The sequence below is a fragment of the Halichoeres trimaculatus genome, unplaced genomic scaffold (assembly GCF_033239565.1).
Source record: "Halichoeres trimaculatus isolate MK-OKI-2021-1 unplaced genomic scaffold, fHalTri1.1 fHalTri1_scaffold_2, whole genome shotgun sequence".
Lineage (NCBI taxonomy): Eukaryota > Metazoa > Chordata > Actinopteri > Labriformes > Labridae > Halichoeres > Halichoeres trimaculatus.
Window position 1 is genome coordinate 39073447 of NW_027437180.1, and position 23856 is coordinate 39097302.

The 23856-nt window shown below is 42.2% G+C and overlaps 1 protein-coding gene across 1 annotated transcript in view; it reads left to right on the forward strand.

Moving 5' to 3' along the window:
- The window catches only part of LOC141808140 (venom factor-like), a 45123-nt gene extending 24428 nt beyond the window's left edge, over nt 1-20695 (forward strand). The window contains exons 29-44 of the mRNA XM_074694528.1: nt 1025-1187; nt 1354-1467; nt 3605-3758; nt 6066-6226; nt 6364-6519; nt 6644-6703; nt 7278-7368; nt 10731-10782; nt 10893-10980; nt 11343-11432; nt 11518-11623; nt 11766-11855; nt 13542-13625; nt 13755-13835; nt 15881-16028; nt 20081-20695. Of these exons, the coding sequence (XP_074550629.1) occupies nt 1025-1187; nt 1354-1467; nt 3605-3758; nt 6066-6226; nt 6364-6519; nt 6644-6703; nt 7278-7368; nt 10731-10782; nt 10893-10980; nt 11343-11432; nt 11518-11623; nt 11766-11855; nt 13542-13625; nt 13755-13835; nt 15881-16028; nt 20081-20225 (1783 nt within the window). The 3' untranslated portion in view covers nt 20226-20695. The remainder of the gene's footprint in view (nt 1-1024; nt 1188-1353; nt 1468-3604; nt 3759-6065; nt 6227-6363; nt 6520-6643; nt 6704-7277; nt 7369-10730; nt 10783-10892; nt 10981-11342; nt 11433-11517; nt 11624-11765; nt 11856-13541; nt 13626-13754; nt 13836-15880; nt 16029-20080) is intronic.
- The last annotated feature ends 3161 nt before the right edge of the window (nt 20696-23856 follow it).

Here is a 23856-nt window from a genome sequence, read left to right on the forward strand (position 1 = left end):
TGAGACCCTAACCCAGGCATTGGCAAACTATGGCCCGGGGGCCACATGCGGCCCATTAAAAGTTTTAATCCGGCCCGCCGAACTTGAAAAAATTAAATGAATAAACCTTGTTAGTGTTTTATTTTCCCTGCAATTCTGCTGTTTTCCCACTAGATGGAGCACTGTAGAGACATTGGCTTTGTTGAGGTGAAGCGTAGGCCTATTACTCCACGTTTGCACTTTACCCTCTGACCCATCAGCCCTTCTGTAAAGATGAACGGACCTAAGAAAAGGAAAGTGGACAAAACAAAACTCATTGAAACACATGGAAGTGCGCATATGCGGGATATAGGATAAGATGGAGTGGATCGTCAGCGATCTGTTACTTATTAAAAAAAAAAAGCTCAGGAGCATGTCTGTATAAACCTTCAATGTGAGTTATTTGTCTAATTTTTATATAGAGACGTTCACATTTAATATCAAAACATCACACAAACAGTTTTGACACAATCTTTTATTATTTTTTGCTTTTTTTCATTTTTAAAACCAGGACAGAAAAAACGCATTTTTCTGTTTTTCTGTAATTCCGTTTTTCCGTTTTGGTTTTAAAACAGAAAAACAAAAAAAAAATTATTCTGTTTTTTTCGTTTTTTTAAAATTTTGTTCTGAAACAGAATGACGAAATAACCAACCATACACGGATTAAAAATCTCGTTATAATTCCATTCTCTCATATTCTAATTTTAATTTCAAAACAAAATCAAAACAGTGAAAAATAGACCGCTATTTGTTTTCTGATTTTTGATTTGAAAACAAAAAATTGAATAACAGGTCGTTATCCGTTTTCTGATTTTGGATTCTAAAACGGATATGGAATGAACGAATGATACCCTGATAGTTACCAAAGCTCTCCATCCATCTGCTCCTGCTCCGGCCCCTTTGTCAAATGTTAGAACCCATTGTGGCCCACGAATCAAGGGACCCTAACAGCTAGGAGGATCCCTCCTTGAGACCCTGACCCTAACCACCTGTCCCTGTGTGTCAGGATCACAGCATACGTGGTGAAAGTTTTCTCCATGGCTCACTCGCTCATCGGCATCAATGAGAAGGAAGTGTGTGACCCTCTGCTCTACCTGCTGAAAAACAAACACAACAACCTGAAAGGGACGTTCAGGGAGGACAACCCAGTGTACGACACCACCATGACGGTGAGACAGGCTCACATATGACACCACCATGCTAACCAACCCAACATTTGAATCTGCTAGCGAAGTTTGTTAATCAGTTAAAGATAAATATATCCCAGCTGTTATCTTCCAGTGCTGGTCAGTCGGCCTGCAGATGTTGATCTATTTCCTGTGTTTCTGTTTCTAGGGCGGTGTTCGTGGTGATGACCCCGAGATAACCCTGACAGCGTTTGTGCTCATCGCACTCGCTGAGGCCGATCAGGCTGGAATCCTCTGCGAGGACCCTGACTTTGACACGAAGGTATTCAGTACGGATGAACACATCAGAGAGTTGGTATTGTCTGGTTTTAGGTTGATGTGTCCTTACATGATTTACAGCTCATAAAAACCCTTTTTTCCTGTCTCGGGTGTTTTATAAACCTTTGTTTCAGCCTCTGTCTGAGACACTTTGTTTTGGCTGCTGTTACTTAACAGCTCCTCACTCCATAAAACCCCCTCCCCTCTGATTGGACGGCCCTCTGTGGGCGTGTCCTGGGCTTTGCTGAGGGTAGATCTTGGTGGTTGAGGCCGGTCCCTTCGACCTGTCAAGAACCAGTTAGACCATCCTTATGCAGTGGTGAAATCATTTCTGCAATCTCACAAAGATGATATGAAGCTCTCATAGAAAGCTGTAAAAATCGGTGATTGAGGATCTCATGGAGATCTTATGAAGAGCTTGTAGAGAGCTTATGAGTAGTTTATGTACAGCTAAAGCTTGTAAAAATCTGTGCTTGTAAAAAGTCTGTGAGAGGCTCATGAAGACCTTTAGCTTATGAAGAGTTTGTGAAGGGCTCATGCTAGTGAAAGTTTTTGCAGAGCTTAAAAAAAGCTTCCTCAGAGCAAATGTTTAGCTTTTGCTTGTGAAGAGTTTGTGAGAAGCTTGTGAAGAGTTTGTGTAAAGCTTGTGAAGGGTTTGTGAAAAGCTTGTAAAGAGTTTGTGAAAAGCTTGTAAAGAGTTTGTGAAAAGCTTGTAAAGAGTTTCTGAAAAGCTTGTGAAGAGTTTGTGAAAAGCTTGTTAAGAGTTAGTGAAAAGCTTGTTAAGAGTTAGTGAAAGGCTTGTAAAGAGTTAGTGAAAAGCTTGTAAAGAGTTTGTGAAAAGCTTGTGAAAAGTTTGTTAAAAGTTTGTGAAAAGTTGGTGAAAAGCTTGTGAAGAGTTGCAGAGAGCTCATGAAGACCCTTTGCTTGTGAATAGCTCATGAAAATCTTTTGCTTGTGAAAGCTTTTGCAGAGTTTATGCTTAGCTTTTGCTTGTGAAGTGTTTGTGAAGAGCTTGTGAAGAGTTTGTGAAAAGCTTGTTTAGAGTTTGTGAAAAGCTTGTGAAAAGCTTGTGAAAAGCTTGCGAAAAGCTTGTGAAGAGTTTGCGAAAAGCTTGTAAAGAGTTTGCGAAAAGCTTGTGAAGAGTTTGCGAAAAGCTTGTGAAGAGTTTGCGAAAAGCTTGTGAAGAGTTTGCGAAAAGCTTGTGAAGAGTTTGTAAAAAAAGCTTGTGAAGAGTTTGTAAAAAAAGCTTGTGAAGAGTTTGTAAAAAAAGCTTGTGAAGAGTTTGTGAAAAGCTTGTGAAAAGCTTGTGAAGTGTTTGTGAAAAGTTTGTGAAGAGTTTGTAAAAATCTTGTAAAGAGTTTGTGAAAAGCTTGTGAAGTGTTTGTGAAAAGCTTGTTAAGAGTTAGTGAAAAGCTTGTGAATTTGCGAAAAGCTTGTGAAGTGTTTGTGAAAAGCTTGTGAAGAGTTGCAGAGGGCTCACAAGGACCCTTTGCTTGTGAAAAGCTAGTGGGGAGCTTGTTATATGAAGACAGCTGGTAAAGATGTTGTGATTTTGTAGAGCATGTGCTCATTAAAGTCTCCTTTGATTTTGCATTTTGTGCATTTTTACTTTTTTAGTATAAAAAAGAAGCACCTGAAGATCAAACATGAGGGACATGAGTTTGCTCACTTTGTGACGTCACTGAATGGTGTGAATCCTGAAATGAACACTCAACAGAGTTAATGTAAGACTTTGACACAGAAACATCCTTCTTGGGTCTTTTTTGCTTTAAGTTTTCTTGTTGCCACCTGTAAAATGTTGGGGTTCAGTCTTTGGGTCAAAGGAAAGGTCTAATTTCACTTTTTGTAACCTTAAGTAAAGGAACACTAGTTAACTAAACGGCAGTGGTGGATAAACTAAATTTACAGGAGGGAATGAGGGTGCTGGGGGATCTTAAAGTGACAGTAGGTTAATGAGTTTACACTGAGGCTGAATCAAAGGCATCAGAGGGAAACATGAGGTCTGAAAACGAACACAATGCCCCATAATCCTCTTTGTTCATGGTGTCAAAATGCTGCGTATCATCTTTGCCTGTGCAGCACATGTGATGGCTGATTTGATCTGTACTTGAGATTTTGTGAACCATACCTGTGTCCTGTAGGAAGTTATCAGAAAGACAGCTGAATACCTGAGGAAGGCTCTGGAGAAGTCTGGGAGGAGACCGTACACCGTGGCCATCGCCTCCTACGCTCTGGCTCTGCTGGGGAAGACGACACGCCACGTCCTGACCAATGGTCTGCTCAGAGCATCTCAAGGTGAGGCCTGAAGCTGCTCTGTGGGGTTTCCCTCAAACTGTGGGACAAGTCACGCTGTGTGGGTGCATCTCAAGCTTGTTCAGGTATCTGCAACCAGTTCCTGGTTAGAGCTGGTTCTGCACGAGTCACTGCATCAGTGCTGCGTCACGTGATGATCAGCCTGTAGCTCAGCTGCGTCATGTGATGATCAGCCTGTAGCTCAGCTGCGTCATGTGATGATCAGCCTGTAGCTCAGCTGCGTCATGTGATGATCAGCCTGTAGCTCAGCTGCGTCATGTGATGATCAGCCTGTAGCTCAGCTGCGTCATGTGATGATCAGCCTGTAGCTCAGCTGCGTCATGTGATGATCAGCCTGTAGCTCAGCTGCGTCATGTGATGATCAGCCTGTAGCTCAGCTGCGTCACGTGATGATCAGCCTGTAGCTCAGCTGCGTCATGTGATGATCAGCCTGTAGCTCAGCTGCGTCATGTGATGATCAGCCTGTAGCTCAGCTGCGTCATGTGATGATCAGCCTGTAGCTCAGCTGCGTCATGTGATGATCAGCCTGTAGCTCAGCTGCGTCATGTGATGATCAGCCTGTAGCTCAGCTGCGTCATGTGATGATCAGCCTGTAGCTCAGCTGCGTCACGTGATGATCAGCCTGTAGCTCAGCTGCGTCATGTGATGATCAGCCTGTAGCTCAGCTGCGTCATGTGATGATCAGCCTGTAGCTCAGCTGCGTCATGTGATGATCAGCCTGTAGCTCAGCTGCGTCATGTGATGATCAGCCTGTAGCTCAGCGGAGGTTTCACGGAAGCTCAGTTAGGCAGGTGCTGCTGGGTCATGTGTCTGTGATCCTTCTCTTGATGACACCTAATTCACGGTCCTTGATCCTGGTCCCTGACTTCAGGTCCCTGGGCTTCAGGTTCCTTGTCCCTGGTCCCTGGGCTTCAGGTCTCTGGGCTACAGGTCCCTGGGCTACAGGTCCCTGGTCCCTGGTACCTGGGCTTTAGGTCCCTGGTCCCTGGGCTTCAGGTCCCTGGGCTTCAGGTCCCTGGTCCCTGGTCCCTGGTACCTAGGCTTCAGATCCCTTGTCCTTGGTACCTGGGCTTCAGGTCCCTGGTACCTGGGCTTCAGGTCTCTGGGCTTCTGGTCCCTAGGCTTTAGGTCCCTGGTACCTGGGCTTCAGGTCCCTGGTCCCTGGTACATGGACATCAGGTCTCTGGGCTTCAGGTCCCTGGGCTTTAGGTCCCTGGTACCTGGGCTTCAGGTCCCTGAGCTTCAGGTCCCTGGGCTTCAGGTTTCTGGGCTTCAGGTCCCTCATCCCTGGTCGCTGGGCTTCAGGTCTCTGGGCTTAAGGTCCCTGGTCAATGGGCTTTAGGTCTCTGGGCTTCAGGTCCCTGGTCCCTGGGTTCAGGTCTCTGGGCTTCAGGTCCCTGGTCCCTGGGCTTCAGGTCTCTGAGATTCAGGTCCCTGGGCTTCAGGTCCCTGGTCTCTGGTCACTGGGCTTCAGGTCTCTCGGCTTTATGTCCCTGGGCTTTAGTGTCTAGGCTTCAGGTCCCTGGTCCCTGGTCCATAGGCTACATGTCTCTGAGCTTCGTATCCCTGGGATTCAGGTCCCTGGGCTTCAGGTCCCCAGGCCCTGGTCCCTTGGCTTCAAGTCTCTGAGCTTTAGGTCCCTGGTCCCTGGTCTCTGGGCTTCAGGTCACTGGTCTGTGGGCTTCAGGTCCTTGGTCCCTGGTCCCTGGGCTTCAGGTCTCTGGGCTTCAGGTCTCTGAGCTTCAGGTTCCTGGGCTTCAGGTCTCTGAGATTCAGGTCCCTGGGCTTCAGGTCCCTGGGCTTCAGGTCTCTGGGCTTCAGGTCTCTGGGCTTCAGGTCTCTGAGCTTCAGGTTCCTGGGCTTCAGGTCCTTGGTCCCTGGTCCCTGGGCTTCAGGTCTCTGGGCTACAGGTCTCTGAGCTTCAGTTCTCTGGGCTTCAGGTCCCTGGGCTTCAGGTCTCTGGGCTACAGGTCTCTGAGCTTCAGTTCTCTGGGCTTCAGGTCCCTGGGCTTCAGGTCTCTGGGCTTCAGGTCTCTGAGCTTCAGGTCCCTGGGCTTCAGGTCCCTGGTCCCTGGTCCCTGGGCTTCAGGTCTCTGGGCTTCAGGTCTCTGAGCTTCAGGTCTCCTGCTGAATCCTGCAGCTGTAACCTTTGACCCCTCTGTGGAGGGTCAAATGTTACAGTCAGTCAGAAGTCCTCCCTGCGGTTGTGTGGTAGACTGAACCAGAATGAAGGATCAGTTTTTCTTTGTTTCTTAACTAAATGAGCAGCCTCCTTCGTCTCTCCTCCAGGTGGTCGCTGGCACGACAAACAGAACCATTACTTCTCACTGGAGGCCACTGGCTACGCCCTGCTGGCTCTGGTCAAGCTGGAACAGATGGATGAAGCAGCTTTGGCGTTTAAATGGCTCAACAGCCAGCGGAGGAGAGGAGGGGGCTACGGCTCCACCCAGGTAACAACAGGAGGAGTTTGGCAGCTGTGAGCTGCTCACTGTAAAATCCTCCTTTTCGTCAGCTCTGGTTCATTTCTTTGGTTTCAAAGACTTTGAGTGAAGATTTGGAAAGATGAAATCCTCTCTGCCCTCTCCAGTCCACCATGGTGGTGCTGCAGGCGCTGTCAGAATACCTAATCCACAGACCTCCTGCTAATGACCTGGCTTTGAATGTGGACATTAGGCTAGCAGGACGTAAGGAAATCCGTTACCATTTCGACCCTGCGACCGCCTATGTTGCTCGGACCTCCAGGGTGAGTAGCTTCAGAGACATTTAAAGTTGTGGGAGCACTTTGGATCGTTTTTCATGTTTATCATGTTTATCTTAGCGCTATTTTTACCAGAGCTTTCTTCTTCTTTGGTGCTTTTGTTCCGTAGCTGCCTCCTAACCTTGACTTGGAGGTGGAGGCTCGAGGGAATGGACAGGGAATATTGGAGGTAATGCTACTGTTACTTGGAAAAGTCATTCAGAAAGACGAAAAACACCTTGTGTAAACGTGGCTAGTGTTTCCATCATTTAACAATCTCTTCAAAGTCTCCAATGAGACCAGCTCATTCAGTTTCAGGTGTTTTTGCAGCTCATTCCAAGCAAAAGGAGCAGCAATTTTAAAGGCCGTTTTCCCTTCTCAGTTCAACCCTTAGGAACAGACAAGAAAAGGAAATTATGAAACATCATCTCAAAGTTTATTTCAAACATTTCATTTCTAAACTTGATAACTTGGGTTGGTCGTACTGAGTGACTCAGTTTGCTGCAGACGTCGATGTTAGCTCTCTATTTTGGGTCATTCAGTCTGAAATCTTTTTTTTTTTAAAGCCATGTTTTGTTTTCTTTAGTTTTGTTTTTTAATTTTGGGCAGAATCAGATTTTTACGAGACGCGTTGGTTACACCAGTTGACATTTTTCAGTGTCACTCCTTTCGCCCTGAAACTGAGGCACACAGGTGTCATTTCGTTAGTTCATGGTTAGATTTTCAGAGCATGTTGTTTTTTTCTCGTGTGTCTCTGATCCAAGGTTGTGACTTATTACAACCAGCTGCACGAAGTGGATGAGCAAACACCCTGCAAGGACTTTGAGCTCAATGTCACGATTGAGGAATCCAGCGGTAAGTCTCTGATCCTGAACTGTTTCTGCTCCAGACGGCCTCAGAGCCGCCCTGATCTCGCAGCTCATTTCCTACAATCATTTTATTTTCTCAGGAAAATCCCAAATTGGTTCCAGAAAAGACAAACAATAATTTTTCTCTGCATTTTCTTCTAAATCAGGTTTTTGATGACTCAAGGGATTCACGTTGACCTGTGTCACAGATTTTGCTTTTTTAACTCAGTCCTGGCGCTGTCTTAAAAACTGTGGTCAGTCGGCGTTTCACTGAGAAGAGGCAGAAAAAACTGATCAGTGTTTATCTCTAGATGGTGTTGGAGGAGTTTACTCTTTTTAGTGAAATAATTTGTGCACATAGCTCTTTGCTTTTTCTAAAAAGAACTCAGAGCCATAGGTAGACCTCGGTGTTTGAGGCCCTCCTCTATGTAACATTGTGAACCAGATACTCCTCAGTTCAGCAGGTTTCATATGGATCTGGTGTAGATCTGGTTCTGTTTTTGGAAGGGATGTTTTGATCAGTCAACAGGCAGATTCAGGGATGCTTCTTTTAACGCTGTCATTTTAACGCGTTAATTAGATTCATAAATTACACCGCAAATTAACGCGTTATAAAAATTAACGCAGATTAATCTGGACCCCAAACCCCGCGGGGGGTTCAAAAACACACTTATTTTCAAATGTCCAGCATTTACAAACCGTTTGTCCTTTTCAAAAGCTGTAAAAAAAGTGGTGTTCTCATTAGATTTTCAAATTTCAGACGATCCCTGAATGTATCAAATATGACCTCAGCAACATGCTTTCAACCTGAGGGAGGGAAGCGAGAGTGATTTTTGTGAGACTGCCGTCCACATCTCATTTATTCACACGTCCTTTTTGAAAATCTGCAGAAAATTAACTGTTTGCTCAATTCTGTAAAAAACAGATAATTCTTCACTTTTTACTGCATCAAACAAGCCCTGAATGATCGATATTTGTCCTGTATTTAAATCTAAAGAATTCTTTGAAAAATGTGCTTCCATCTTCCTGGTGTCATGTTTCAGCTTGGGGCTGCTCTGCACCAATCAGCAACAGTTTGTGTGTTCAGAGCATGTTAAACTGAGAATACTTCACTTTTCTTTGATCCAAGACTAGAAAAAAGTGTTTTGTACATAGTTCCTCACAGTTTTTAGCCTTTAGCCCTGGTTCTCCTGACCTCATAGAAGTATAGAAGTTCATATTGCAGTGACAGTTGAGTCCACAACGAGTAAAAATGTGAACAGAAGCAAAAACCGTCCTAAAAATCAAATCAGCTTATCTTAGGTGCAGGACTGTGTAGATTTTGTAAAGATAGAACCATAAAACTTTTTTCATGTGTTCCTTATGCCTCAGGGTACCTAAAAATGTGTTGTATATATTCCCAACTTATCATTAAATGTTTTTTTTGTGTCTTTTAATGTAATTTTAATGTCCTGGAATTCAAATTCTTTTTTCTGGGACCTTAAGCAGATATGAGATTAAAATGCGATTAATTAGATTAATTAATTACAAATCCTGTAATTAATTAGATTTTTTTTTTTAATCGCCTGACAGCACTAGTTTTTTTTTTTTTATTATTATTTTGTGCAAAGCATTACAGAGAGGTTATGACACAATAGTGATGAAGAAATAAAAATAAATAAATAAATAAAAAATATTTAAAAAATTAAAAAATAAAATAAAAAAGAATAATATAGAAGAGAAGAAACAAAAAAAGACATTTTATAGTTATACGTTGGTAAGGCAGAATGTCTGGGGTGTTTGTGCAAGGGTGAGTGTGTGTGGGGGTGTGTGTGTGTGTGTATGCGTGTGTGGTGAGGAGGGTCAATAGGCTGAGGATTAAAGGAGCCAAAATTATACAAATATAACATACGGAAAATAAAAAGTATATTAAATGCATCAACCAGAAAATAATAATAATAATAATAACAATAATAATGATAATGATAATAATACAAACAAAATACAGCAGTAACTAACTAAATTATGATATTATTAGTGTCTTCATGAGATAATATTCAGATAGATTCAGGGATTTCTACAACATATGAATGAGTGGACGTGTGAAAATCTGCATGTTTAGTTAAACATAGGAAAGCAGAAGATTGTGATGCTTGTCTCAAAGCTCACAACCTCAGTCTGATCGTGTAATGATTGGATTCTCATGAACCAGCGAGTTATCCCATGAATCTACAGACAGAAACATGTTTCAGCTTTTTCTTAAAGGACAATGTCTGAGTCCAACGTATTCAAACTAGTGCTGTCAGGGGATTAAAAAAATTAATCTAATTAATTACAGGATTTGTAATTAATTAATCTAATTAATCGCATTTTAATCTCATATCTGCTTAAGGTCCCAAAATAAAGAATTTGAATTCCAGGACATTAAAATTACATTAAAAGACACAAAAAAAACATTTAAAAATAAGGTGGGAATATAAACAACACATTTTTAGGTACCCTGAGGCATAAGGAACACATGAAAAAAAGTTTTATAGTTCTATCTTTACAAAATCTACACAGTCCTGCACCTAAGATAAGCTGATTTGATTTTTAGGACGGTTTTTGCTTCTGTCACATTTTTACTCGTTGTGGGCTCAATTTTCACTGCAATATGAACTTCTATACTTCTATGAGGTCAGGAGAACCAGGGCTAAAGGCTAAAAACTGTGAGGAACTATGTACAAAACACTTAATTCGAGTCTTGGATCAAAGAAAAGTGAAGTATTCTCAGTTTAACATGCTCTGAACACACAAACTGTTGCTGATTGGTGCAGAGCAGCCCCAAGCTGAAACATGACACCAGGAAGATGGAAGCAAATTTTCAAAGAATTCTTTAGATTTAAATACAGGATATATATCGATCATTCAGGGCTTGTTTGATGCAGTAAAGAGTGTAGAATTATCTGTTTTCTACAGAATTGAGCAAACGGTTGATTTTCTGCAGATTTTCAAAAAGGACGTGTGAATAAACAAGATGTGGACGGCAGTCACAAATCACTCTCGCTTCCCTCCCTCAGGTTGAAAGCATGTTGCTGACGTCACGTGTGATACATTCAGGGACCGTCGGAAATTTGAAAATCTGACAAGAACACCTCTTTTTCCAAGTAGGACAAACGGTTTGTAAATGCTAGACATTTGAAAATAAGTGTGTCTTTGAACGCCTCGCAGGTTTGGGATCCAGATTAATCTGCGTTAATTTTTATAACGCGTTAATTTGCAGTGTAATTAATTAATCTAATTAACGCGTTAAATGACAGCCGTAATTCAAACCAAATTTTACTGAATGTTTGGATGAATGAACGACCCTGACCCAGAGCCAGTCGATGAGCTAACCTCTCTTCCCAACAGAAAAGCCTCCTGCAGATGTGGAGAAATACTTCCAGCTCAGCGTCAGAGTGAGGTAAGGTATCAGTGTCTGTAGTTTATCTGTGAATGTTGGACGATCCTTCTGTCTCCTCATGTCAGGCGTTCAGCGTCAGTCCTCAGCGCTCCTCTTTCTTTCCATCACAGAGCTTTGGGACCCAGAGATGTCAGGATGGTGGTTTTGGATATAAGTCTACCAACTGGTTTCACTCCTGAAAACTCAGACCTGGAGATGGTGAACAGTCTTCTTTTTTTTTTTTTTTCTAACATTATGACTAAAACTTCACAAGAGTTTAAGTTAAATCATGTAACTCTGCCGTAGCTCAAAAACTTACAACATGAATCTCCAAACAGGACTTTACCGTTGTAACTTTTTTAAAAACAGAACACAACGACTTTCGTTTCTAAATTTCACTTCTGAATTTTAAGTTCAACTACTTTTTAAAGAAGATTAAGTTTCAAATCTCCTAACTTTGTGACTTTTTAAAACCATAAGTTTGAAGAGCTTAACAAAGATTTTTTTTTTTTCCTGGAGCCATTTGTACCTAGAGAGATAACCTGACACTGGTCTCTCTTTCTGTCTGTGAATTTGTCCAGTTGTCCAACTCGGTGGATCGTTACATCAGCAACTTCCAGATTGTTGACAACCTGAGTGACAGAGGATCTCTCATCCTGCACCTGTTCAAAGTAAAAATACATAAACAAACAAAAATCAGACTCTTTTGAAAAGGACACATTGAGTTGATTTTTTCCACCTCTCCTCTCCCCTGAGGTTTCCCACAAAGAGCCGGAGATCCTGATCTTCAGACTTCAGCAGACCTTCAAAGTGGGCCTCCTGCAGCCGTCTTCAGTCACTGCCTATGAGTATTACAACCCAGGTCGGACACATCCCTGAGCTCAAACAAGACCTCTTTGGATTCACTCTTACAGTGTGACACATGATTAACAGAGACAGTGGTGTGAGCCAACAGATGGTGGACAGGTGAATCATCTTCTTCTTCTTCTTCTTCTTCATCACAGATCATCGCTGCAGCCGCACTTACTCTCCCAGGGAGAACATCGAGGAGCTGAAGCAGATCTGCAGGGACGACGTCTGTCGCTGCACTCAGGGTGAAACATGCACCTGTCTGACAAAGATGGTGGAAGGTTGAGCTGAGGCTGGCAGAGCATCAGTTCAGGACGGCGCTGCCATCAGGCTGAGCCCACAGTAGATCACCAGTTTAAACCCCAGACCATCTCAGGGGTCTTTGTGGATGCTCTCCCTGTCTTTGATCTCATGACATTACAGCTGTTATCTCAGGGATTTATTATTTTAATCCCAGTGATGTTGATTTCAATCTCATATATTTATGATTTTAATCTCATATATAAATTAATTTAATCTAATTTATTTATAATTTTAATCTCATAGATTTATTAATTTAAACTAATTTATTTATAGTTTTAATCTCATAGATTTATTAATTTAATCTAATTTATTTATAATTTTAATCTCATGAATTATGATTTTATTCTTACATATTAATGATTTTGATCTCAAAGATTTATGATATTAATCTCATAGATTTATGATTTTAATCTCACAGAATTATGATTTTAATCTCATAGATTTATGATTTTAATCTCATAGAATTATGATTTAATTCTCAGGCATATTTTTTATTTTAATCTCAAAGATTTATGATTTAATTCTTATATATTTATGATTTTAATCTCATAGATTTATGATATTAATCTAATAGATTTATGATTTTAATCTCATAGATTTATGATTTTAATCTCATAGAATTATGATTTAATTCTCAGGCATATTTTTGATTTTAATCTCAAAGATTTATGATTTAATTCTTATATATTTATGATTTTAATCTCATAGATTTATGATTTTAATCTCATAGAATTATGATTTTAATCTCATAGAATTATGATTTTAATCTCATAGATTTATGATTTTAATCTCATAACATTTAAACCTTGATCTGGTTACACTGTGATTTAATTTCCTAACATCATCAGAACTTCATTACCGTGTACGAAAAACTGCAGCATCTTTACATTTTGATTTTAACATTGTAACACGCTGCGTTTAATCTCATATGTGAACTTTAGTTTGTTAATGTTGTGACTTTAGTCTTGTAACTTACAATATTATTTATCATAATAAGTTTAATGTCTTAATATTATGACCTTAATCGACAAGTCAACTTCAGTCTCATGACTTCACAACAGTTTTCTTTTAAAGAAATGATTTCAATCTGGTAACACCACAACTTTAATCTTACGGCGTTACGACTTCCATCTTGCAGTGAAAGGACTTCAACCTCAGAACACGATGAGCTGAATTTTTTCATTTATGACTTTATTCTTGTGAAAAGACGTCCTTCCTCTAAGATGACCCAGCGACCCGTGTGTTTTTGTCACATCACTACTTCAGTCTGGCAGGCTTGGAGCGCGGAGAGTGAGGGTTGGAGTCTAATTCTTTGATTGGTCAGTGCTTGATGGTTCCTGATGCTCTGCCTCCAGCCTCCACTCCTTAAGACGTTCCCTCTCCTCCTACAGTCTAGTCTTGGGACATACTGAGTTCTTCTTTTAGCCTGTTTTTGCTGATGCTCTCCCTGTCATGCCACCTTGTGTATGCACATGAAACACTGAGGAGGTGTGCTCTCCCTACCCTGAAAAGGCAGGAAACTCCCTTAAGAGCCATTCCACCAAATATAACCTTTTCATTTCCTGTCTGTCACTAACCCGGGCCGACCTGGACTGTAGTTTATTTCCTGTTGTTTATGAAAACTACAGGTGATTGCTGTGTCTCCAAAACTGCCAGTGAAGACTTCCCCAACAATGAAAGAGAGCTGTTTGCCTGCAAGAGTTTACACCACGGTATGAGGCACACACACACACATACACTCACACACACACACACACACACACACGTTTAGCTTCATGATGATAACACTGAACTTCAGAGTCTTTATCAAAAACATGCTAAGCTAAAAGTTTTTGCTTCAGTTTTCCAGGTGAAGGTGCTGAGTGTGGAGCAGAGTTACTACGACAAATATGAGCTGGAGATCACACGAGTCATCAAGCTGGGTGAGTTCATGTGCCGGTCACCAAAGATGTTGGATGAAGCTGAATAGTTTTTACATCATGAATGCGAAAGAAAAATACCAAGTGAAAATTTGAAATCTGAGTTAGGGTCTCCTTTAAAGGGATAGTTCAGTTTTTTTAAGTGGGGTTGTATGAGCTCTATGTGACCACTAAGGACATTAGATACAGTAGAAAGTTGTCTCCTCTCCCTCAGTTAAACACAAACTTTAATCGATGGTGACGAGGAAATAGGCGCTAAAAGGGACAGACGGTACCAAATTCAAAGGCTATTTTCTCTGCCTACCAGAACTAAAATCAAAAAGTAATACCACAGTTTAAGAGTACGATACATAAAATATTTTTTAAGTGCATTAAGTCTTCGGAAATATAAACATTTATCTGGACCTAACTAACTCATGTGTCCTTCCGCGCAGCGCTAGTGCGCTCCGTCCCCCCTCCTCCTTCCAGCTGTAGGGAATGTAAACAAGCTATGCTTCGAGCGCTGGTTTTAGCCTCGTGTAAGTTTGATCAAGTATCGTAATTCTTTTGTTTGTACTCTAAGGATTGTGAGGCAGCGTAGGAAATTCAAAATGAGTGACTATGACAGCGACGATGAAGTTTCATTCACTTTGGAACTAAAAGGATACCTGTATGAACCGGAGCACACAGAAGAAGAGCTGCTACAGATGGAGACTGAAAGGAAAACAGAGGAGACATCCACGGACACTGGACATCGAGATGCTGAGTGTTACTGCTGCCACGACTGTTGTTGTTGTTGTTGCTGTTACAGGACACTCCAGAATTCAGAAGAGCAGGGAAATCTGTGTGATGAGTTTTACAGACGGCTTGAGAGCCAGCAGTGTCCTCAGACAAATCCTGAAGAGTGTCTGTAACCAAGTTCCACTCGTGACAGCAGTAACACTCAGCATCCGTGGGCATTGAGTCACAGCTCAGACATTTACACCACTGAGTATTTCCAACTCTGTCTTGATGTCCAGTGTCCGCGGATGTTTCCTCTGTATTCCTTTCAGTCTCCATCTGTAGCAGCTCTTCTTCTGTGTGCTCCAGTTCATACAGGTATCCTTTTGTTTCCAAAGTGAATGAAACTTCATCGTCGCTGTCATAGTCACTCATTTTGAATTTCCTACGCTGCCTCACAATCCTTAGAGTACAAACAAAAGAATTACGATACTTGATCAAACTTACACGAGGCTAAAACCAGCGCTCGAAGCATAGCTTGTTTACATTCCCTACAGCTGGAAGGAGGAGGGGGGACGGAGCGCACTAGCGCTGCGCGGAAGGATACATGACCAGTTAGTTAGGTCCAGATAAATGTTTATATTTCCAAAGACTTAATGCACTTAAAAAATATTTTATGTATCGTACTCTTAAACTGTGGTATTACTTTTTGATTTTAGTTCTTGTAGGCAGAGAAAATAGCCTTTAAATTTGGTACCGTCTCTCCCTGTTAGCGCCTATTTCCTCGTCACCATCGATTAAAGTTTGTGTCTTACTGAGGGAGAGGAGACAACTTTCTACTGTATCTAATGTCCTTAGTGGTCACATAGAGCTCATACAACCCCACTTCAAAAAAACTGAACTATCCCTTTAAAGTTAAAAAAAAGTGAGACATCACACAAAGCCTTTGGAAATCACAGATCCAGGACAAAAATGAATCATCTAAAAAATAGCTCAGTGGCTTTTTGTCTTACGGCCTTCCTGTGATGAATCAACCATTGGATATGAGAGAAATAGCCGTATAGTCAATGAAAAAACAGGTTATACTTGATTTGTCCACTTGGTGGTGCCAGTGGACCAATGAAAAGCCTCTCACAGCAGACTGGACACTGATCTTCTCTGAGACGTAGAAAAGGTGATGTCTGTAAAACACAAACTGCACCTGACACTTATGGAAAAACAGCAGGAGTTTTTTTAAATGATTAAGAGAAATTTCTGAGGTAACATGTTTATTTCCTTTTGAGTAAATAATGTGCACCATCAACAACCTCTGCATAACTCACTGTTATCCTCTGAATGTCGCCCCCTAGGTGTGGAGGCTGGAGTTGAAGTGGGTCAGAGGAGGTTTTTCATGTCTCATGGAGGTTGCAGAGAGAACCTGGACCTAGTAGAGGGTTCCCAGTACCTGATCATGGGCCCCAAAGAGGACCAGTGGAACATTGATGGTGGAACCAGCAGGTAAGATCAGCTGTGCCTGGTTTGAACGCTGTGGCTCCTGTTTCCCATACAAAAGCCAGTACATGCAGCCTGCAGAGCACTTCCTGCAGAATACAACAACACTTCAAAACCATGCAGATCACGAAACCTCTGATTGGTCTCCTGGGTGGCGTCGTATTTTCTGCGTTACACATTTTTCTGTGAACTGCTGCGAACTCTACGTCCTGTGACGAGCAGAAAGTGTAGTGGGACCAGAAACAGGCAATGTGATGATGCTGTTAATGTGTTACTGTGTTAATCTGAACAGTCTGCTCCGGTGGATTACACCTTTAACATCGTTAATCTGCTCAGCTTCATTACACTTACCGATTGTTAATATGTTAACTTATTCAGTCCGCTACAGTTAATCCCACTTTATCTGATCTTACTGTATTATTGTTAATGTTAATTATAGGGCTGTGACTTTAACGCATTAATTAGATTAATTAATTACACCGCACATTAACGCGCTATAAAAATCAACACAAGATGAACTCATTAGCTACCGGCCATTTTCAGAGCATCTTGAACGATCTTCTAAGACCCAATAATAATGTTTTCTCTGACTATGTAAACACCAAAACTACTTAAGAAGAGTGGACTCTCTTCTTTTATGTCTCTCTTCCTGTTTTTGGTCCAAAAAATAGACAAATCAAACTTTTTTGATCGCGTTCATCTCGGGCGCTCCATCCTTTGATCCCCTCCATGATCTCAATCGTCTTTTCTCACGATGGAGCCGCTCTTTCTCTCTGAACTACAGCAACACATCCTCAGTTGGAGCGTGAGCTGCCTGAACTTTTCTGACTTGCAGCGTCTCGCTGTGTGTCTGTCATCTCTCATCTTCTCCTTATATCCATGCTGAGCTCTCATCCAAAGAGCACACCGCTCTCACCCACAGTAGTTTACGAGCAGGATTTTGATTGACAAGCTCCACCAGACCCCGCCTCCCTCCGCTGAAAAATATAATTTACTTCTATAGACGCAGTAAACAGTAATTGAATGTCAATGGCAGGGAACACGGACATTTTAATTAATATTGTCCAGTTGAAAAAAAAAAAAGATTTACAAACCTTCTCTTTTTCGTGTATTAATTTGAATACATTCATTCACTCATTAGTCATGCACTATGATTTTGTAATGCCTTAGAATTCAAATTCTTTATGTGGGGACCTTGAGCAGATATAAGATTAAATTGTGATTAATTAGATCAATTAATTACAAATCCTGTAATTAATTAGATTATTTTTTTAATCTCCTGACAGCACTATTTACCAAATAACGGCTGATGAATGTACTTGAAAGTAGTGTCCTCAAAAAAAAACATCTTCCAAACAAAACAAACAGGATTTTGTTGTTTAAACTTGTGTATGAGAATATTCACTGATATAGTCTTCTACCAAAATCTGTTTGAATTGAAAAGTTTTGCTTCTGATGTTGAATATTGATGTGATTAAAATGCGATTAATTACGATTAATTACGATTAATTAAAAATGGCATGATTAATTCAATTAATTTTTTAATCAAGTCCCACCACTAGTTAATTAGCTTTAAAGTGTAGAGGTGTGAGAACCTGCACATGCTCAGTCTGAACATCCAGCAGTGCTACTTCCTGCAGCTAAAAAACTCCTTAACTGGAGCTGTTGCAGTCTCCTCCCATAACCCACATCACCTTCCCCAGTCGCCATCTTTCCCAGTCGTCACCTTCCCCAGTCGTCACTAGGGATGGGTACCGAATTCGGTACTTTCATTGGTACCGACCGAATTCTATCAAAAGTTCCAGGAACCGATTTGCATCGCATCAAAAGGTAACATGTTTAGGTACCTAAATGCATCCTTGTGACTGTAAGAAGGTGGGGAGCAGGTGACTTACTGTGCTGGACATGAACACAACATTACAAGGTTATATATAGAAGAATAAATATGATAAATGGAAAAAAAATTACATTTTGCCAGGCACCGGGAATTGGTACCGTATCGTTTCAAACGTGAAATGTACCCATCCCCAGTCGTCACCTTCCCCAGTCACCCACTGTCACAAACCTGGGTTTAGATTCGATGGTCATCTTGAATTGAACACCCATGTGAAATATTCCTGTGAGACTTTATTTTCCCAACTGAGGAACATCTCCAAACCCTGTCCCACACCCAGGGCTCTAATTTTGTGGCGCAGCGCAGGGGGCACAAGCCTGGTGCAGCCTGGCGCAGTGCTAATTTTGTGCTGCGCACTGCCCTGTGCTGCCAATTTGGTAGACCGTCTGCGCAGAGATGGGTGTGACGGCGCGCCAGGGGGAGTTGACGGCGCACCAGGGGGAGGTGTCAGCAGATTCATGTTGGCGCAGTGACAATTTCGTGTCAAAAAAGTGCGCTGAAAGCTCGCCAGCTCCAACCTGGTCTATCCTCGACGCAAGGCGGAGCGCACCCCACGCAGCTGTAATTTGGTGACAGGCGCACATGTGCGCACATGTCATCAAAGCCTCAGAGGCAGGTTTCCAGAGCGTCAGGCACATTTTAATGCAATAAACAATCACAGCAATCACTATTTACTGTAACTGTCTGAACCAGCATATACATTTATATCTATATTAACTGTCCCGTCACATCTGATGTCAGATTAAAGCCGTTTGTCATAATGGAAAGTTAACCTGACGGCAGCTGGAAGTTTGATGCACATCTTACAATTAAACAATAAACAGCCTTAACATCTGATACTGAGTATATATCTGGTTCTCTCATTTCATTTAATTCAAAGAAAAGAGGGAGAGAAAAGACGAAGAAAAAAGAAACAAAATAAATGTATGTCACTCAGGATTTACCCGTGATTTCCCATATTTCTCTGTTTTAGTCTTTATTTTTAACGTGATTTAAAAAGATGGAGTACATTGTTGTAAGGAGGATGAGGTGGAGACACTGGGAGAGTATACAGTGTATCACCAAATCGTCGTGTCCTCCGATGCGCCCCGTTGTCCATGCTCCTGCTGCAGGTACAGCAGCTCTGACCGTCTCCGCTACCTCTCTCCGCGGTGCTGAAGATCAGTCAGACCAATCAGACGCTGCGCCTCGGCCGCAGGGCATTTAAAGGCGAGGAGAGGCGCTCATTTGATTGGTGAAAACAGCCCTCGGCTGTGTTAAACCCACTCACGGCTTTTCTCCTCCCTCTCTGCCATTTGCGCGGAGGGAGGCGTGGACGCGCAGCTCTGCGATCATGTGCGCCTGGACTGCGCCTCTCTTGGTAATGCAAGAAACTTGCAAAGTGCGCCGGTCACGCCCCTGAAAAACTCATCCACACCTTTGTCTCCTCAAGGCTGGACTACTGCAATACACACCTGACTGGGACTCCTGGTCAGACTTTTCAAAAACTCTGCTACATCCAGAACAGCCCCACCATGATCCTGATGAGGGCACAAACTTATCACTCCCATCCTGCACTCCCTCCTCTGGCTTCCTGTCTCATTCAGGACCAAGTACAAATCTCCCTTCTTAACCATCAGTCCAGTCAGGGAAATGCCCCCCCTCACCTCAGAGACCTGCTCCCACCACAAACCTCATGAGGAAACCTCCGCTCGGGTAGCAGCTGCTGTAACTGATGACACTCTGCTCAGAATCTGCTCAACTTGAAACACCAGAAGTTTCATTCTTGACCGTGGCCCTTCTTCTACATCTTCTTCTGTGTCTGTGCCTGAGTCCGTATTTACAGCTGGACTTTGTCGTCACCTGCAGACAGAAAGGGGTGGAGCTAGAAGAAGCTCGTTTGGATTAAAAAAACACACCAAAACTGAGCTGTCACTGGTTCAAAACCTCCTCTCGTGCTCATTGGTCAAATATTTAGACTGAAACATGGCGATGATATTTCTTAAAGGCTACATGAGAACTTTGAAGTTAAAATAAATACAAATCTGAAGTTTAGGACATGACAAATGTCAGAGAAGTGTTTTTAAGCTGCGCTCTGATGAAAGATGAATCACAGCTATCATGAGGCAATGCACACAAGTTTTAAGATCCTGTTCCTCCTCTCTTTTTGCTTCCTGTCCATCAGATATAACTACATGTTAGGAAAGGACACCTGGGTGGAGCGCTGGCCATCACCTGCAGAGTGCTCCAGTGACCCCAGCTTGCAGGCCAAATGCCAGAGCCTGGACAACGCCGTGAGTGAGCTGTCGGTCAACGGCTGCCAGGTGTAGAGGACGATGAAGGACTAGAGACAAAAATTCAATGACCAGTTTAATTCAGTCCATGTAATGAGGAGCTGATGATGTTTTATGTGTTTTTCTGGAAAGTTATCGCTCACACTTCTAAACTGGCTGAAATAACCAAATCCTGCCTTGGGTTAGAAATGACACATCACTTAGAAAACGACAGATTGACGTGAAACTTTTATCTGCAGAAGGTAATAACCGCCGCCCCCTAAAATTTAGCATGTGTAGCCTCTGTTAAAAAGCTTAGTTCCTGCTAATGGCCAGCAGAGGGAGACTCAAGCATGTACATCTGCAACAAACCTACTGCAGAGTCCAAAAGGAAGTTTGATTTTTTTTATTTAAGGCCATGGTCACTTCTGTAGAGTGCAGGAAAATATGTTCACAAAGCAGTTTAACATGATCTTAGCTTTGTGACATGGAGCGTTCTTTTATCTTACTGCAAATTATGATGAGAAATATACATACTCTGTCCAAACAATAAAAATGTCCAAATAATGTTCACTGGGTCATCTTTTTTACTATTTTTATGTCCTCGCTGTGTGTTTCCTGTTTTACCTGATCTGTCATGAATTTTCATTCCTTCTCACCTATGATCATCAAACTTTGCTTGAGATTGGAGGATTCTTTTAACAACTCAAACTTGACAAACTGGCGAGGTGTCCTCCATACCTCAAGGAAATCCTGGCATTTCTGCTTGGGTTAGTATTTTATTTTTACAATGTGGTTTGGGATTTGGTCCATAAATTAGGGTCAGAATTGTGTTATTAAAGTAAACTTAGGTATAGAAGTAATCGATGTGTTCGTCATTGGTGACAAACAGGAATAACTCGGGAAGGGAAGGTCATAGAGACTTGAAACTAAGCTCTACCCCCCCATTTCCAGCCACGAGCTTTCCAGTGGTGCCAGCACCTCGTCCGTAGGAGGTCCGGAACTGGGCGTGCCACCAAAAATTTCAGTGAATTTGTAGCGTATCTCGGGAAGGGAAGGTCAAAGAGACTCGGGACTATGACTGGCGTGTTCAGAAGGGTCAAATTATGGCAGGTTTGAAGTCTGTAGGACGACCGGTTCTGGAGATACGGGGCGTCAAAGTTTGCACCTTTATCCCTGTTGAGATAGGACAGGTGAAATTTTTTACCAAGTGTCACGGACAAGTTTTCATTGACGAACATTAAGTTAACAGTCCAGAAAACTCTTCTAATTACTCAAAAACAGCACCAACATGGCGGATTCAACTTGTGTCTCTTGAAGTCAAGCTAGCGCATCCCACTGCCGCTTTGACTTAGTAAAGCTAATATAAAACTGATTGGCAAGGGTTTTGCTCACAGCACTTCCTGTTAGCTCTTTCACAATAAAACCAAAATAAAATACATGAAAACATTTTGTACTTCACTCCTTTTTAACTGATACTCAGGTACTTTTAGCAGCTTTTAAACCTTTTTAAAACACACATGAAATACAATTTATACCATATTTATACAACTTTTGACTTATGATTCATTCAAAACCTTTGAGTTGTAACATCTCTTGTGAACTTAGGAACTATAATATTCATTTATTGACATTATGTATATAAATGTTTATATTATGTAGTCTTCAGTTGAAGAAGACAAAAACCTGAAAACCTGAATTCTTCCTGATGGCCAGCAGGGGGCCACCTGAGAGGGAGGAATAAAGAGTGAAAGAGACTTTTGAAGCCTGATTGATTCCTCCTGAAAACATTCTCCTGTTGGTTTTATGGTCCTTTAACATAAGAAGACATCTGCTGATGTTAAACAAACTTTGCTTTTATTTCTTTTATTTTGTTTAAAGATATAAAATATGAACAACTCAAATAACTTTGACAAACAATTAAACATCCAAAACAATTAAAGCGCGGTGTTCCTTGAACATTTTATTTAGAGGAAAAAACTCGGAGCACCCGAAGTAAACCCCCTTTTTTTGGGACATAACTGTAACCAGGTGCCGGACTGGCCATCTGGCCGTTCTGGACGTTCTGGACGTTCTGGAGAAGTCCGGGAGGGGGGGGGGGGGGGGGCAAGTCTCTTGTTTGTGGGCTGGGCAGACCTAAAGTCCAGGGATGTTTTCAGTCCCAGTCCTCCACTGACTGTAACTATTTACTAATTAGCCACGAGCACCAGAGGTTCCTGAATGGGTCTGAGAAGTTAATGTCATCATATCCGTTATAATATCTTGTATAATACACAATCCCCAGCGAGATCACGAACATAACAATAAGCACATGAAAAAAAATAGATCTTAAACAGGGTCTCCAAGCGGTTATACCATCGTCTTACTCTAGGACGTAGGTTATCTAGGTCAAAACCCCTTGAAAAAAACAGATAAGCCCAAATGAGAGAACTAGCATTACACCTAACAAAGACAATAATACAGAGGAAAGTAGGTAACCCTAACTCTAACCTTACCCTTACCCTAACCCTAACTAACCCTAACCCTTACCTAACCCTAACACTAACCCTACCCTAAGCCTAACCCCTAACCCTAACTAACCCTAACCCTTACCTAACCCTAACACTAACCCTAACTAACCCTAACCCTAACCCTCTTAATCATAACCCTAACCCTAACCCTAACCCTAACCCTCTTAATCATAACCCTAACCCTAACCTAACCCTAACCCCTAACACTTACCCTTACCCTAACCCAAACCCTTACCCTAACTAACCCTAACCCTTACCCTAACTAACCCTAACCCTAACCCTAACCTAACTTATTGTCTTTGTTACAGGTAATGCTAGTTCTCTCATTTGGGCTTATCTGTTTTTTTTCAAGGTATTTTGACCTAGATAACCTACATCCTAGAGTAAGGCGATAGTATAACCGCTTGGAGACCCTGTTTAAGATCTTTTTTTTTTTCATGTGCTTATTGTTATGTTCGACGAGACGCGTGCCCCCCTCCTTCTGGACTTCTCCAGAAGGTCCAGATGGCCAGTCCGGCCCCTGGTTATGTCCCAAAAAAAGGGGTTTACTCCAGGTGCCCCGAGTTTTTTTCCTCTAAATAAAATGTTAAAGGAACACAGCACTTTTCCCCCCACCAGCCAACGTGCGGCACCGGCCGTTCTGGACCTCTCCAGAACGGCCAGATTGCCAGTCCGGCCCCTGGTTACAGTTATGTCCCAAAAAAAAGGGGTTTACTCCGGGTGCTCCGAGTTTTTTCCTCTAAATAAAATGTTCAAGGAACACCGCACTTTACACTTTACACACTTGTCTTTGGGAGAGGAGAGGAGAGGAGAGGAGAGGAGAGGAGAGGAGAGGAGAGGAGAGGAGAGGACAGGGCCACAGTGTCACCAGTGGAAGGGCCGGTCCCACATACGGAGGCCACAGCTTCAGCAGTTGCTGTGGTAGCAGCAGCACGAGTGGCAGCAGTGATGGTGTCGAGCTCAGGGACGGTGGTGGGTCACGGTCTGATTGGAGGCGTCCTCAGGGAGGTGGAAGGAGAGACCGCCCCTCACAATTACTGGGACCAATGGTGGACAGAGTGCTCCTCCCACTGACCAACCTCTTTATCATCAGAGTTGGTTTTTCATCAGCATCATACAGAAAGAGGACAGAGGACGTCTGTCAGAGAGCTCTCCTCCTCTTCAGACCTGCTTTCTGC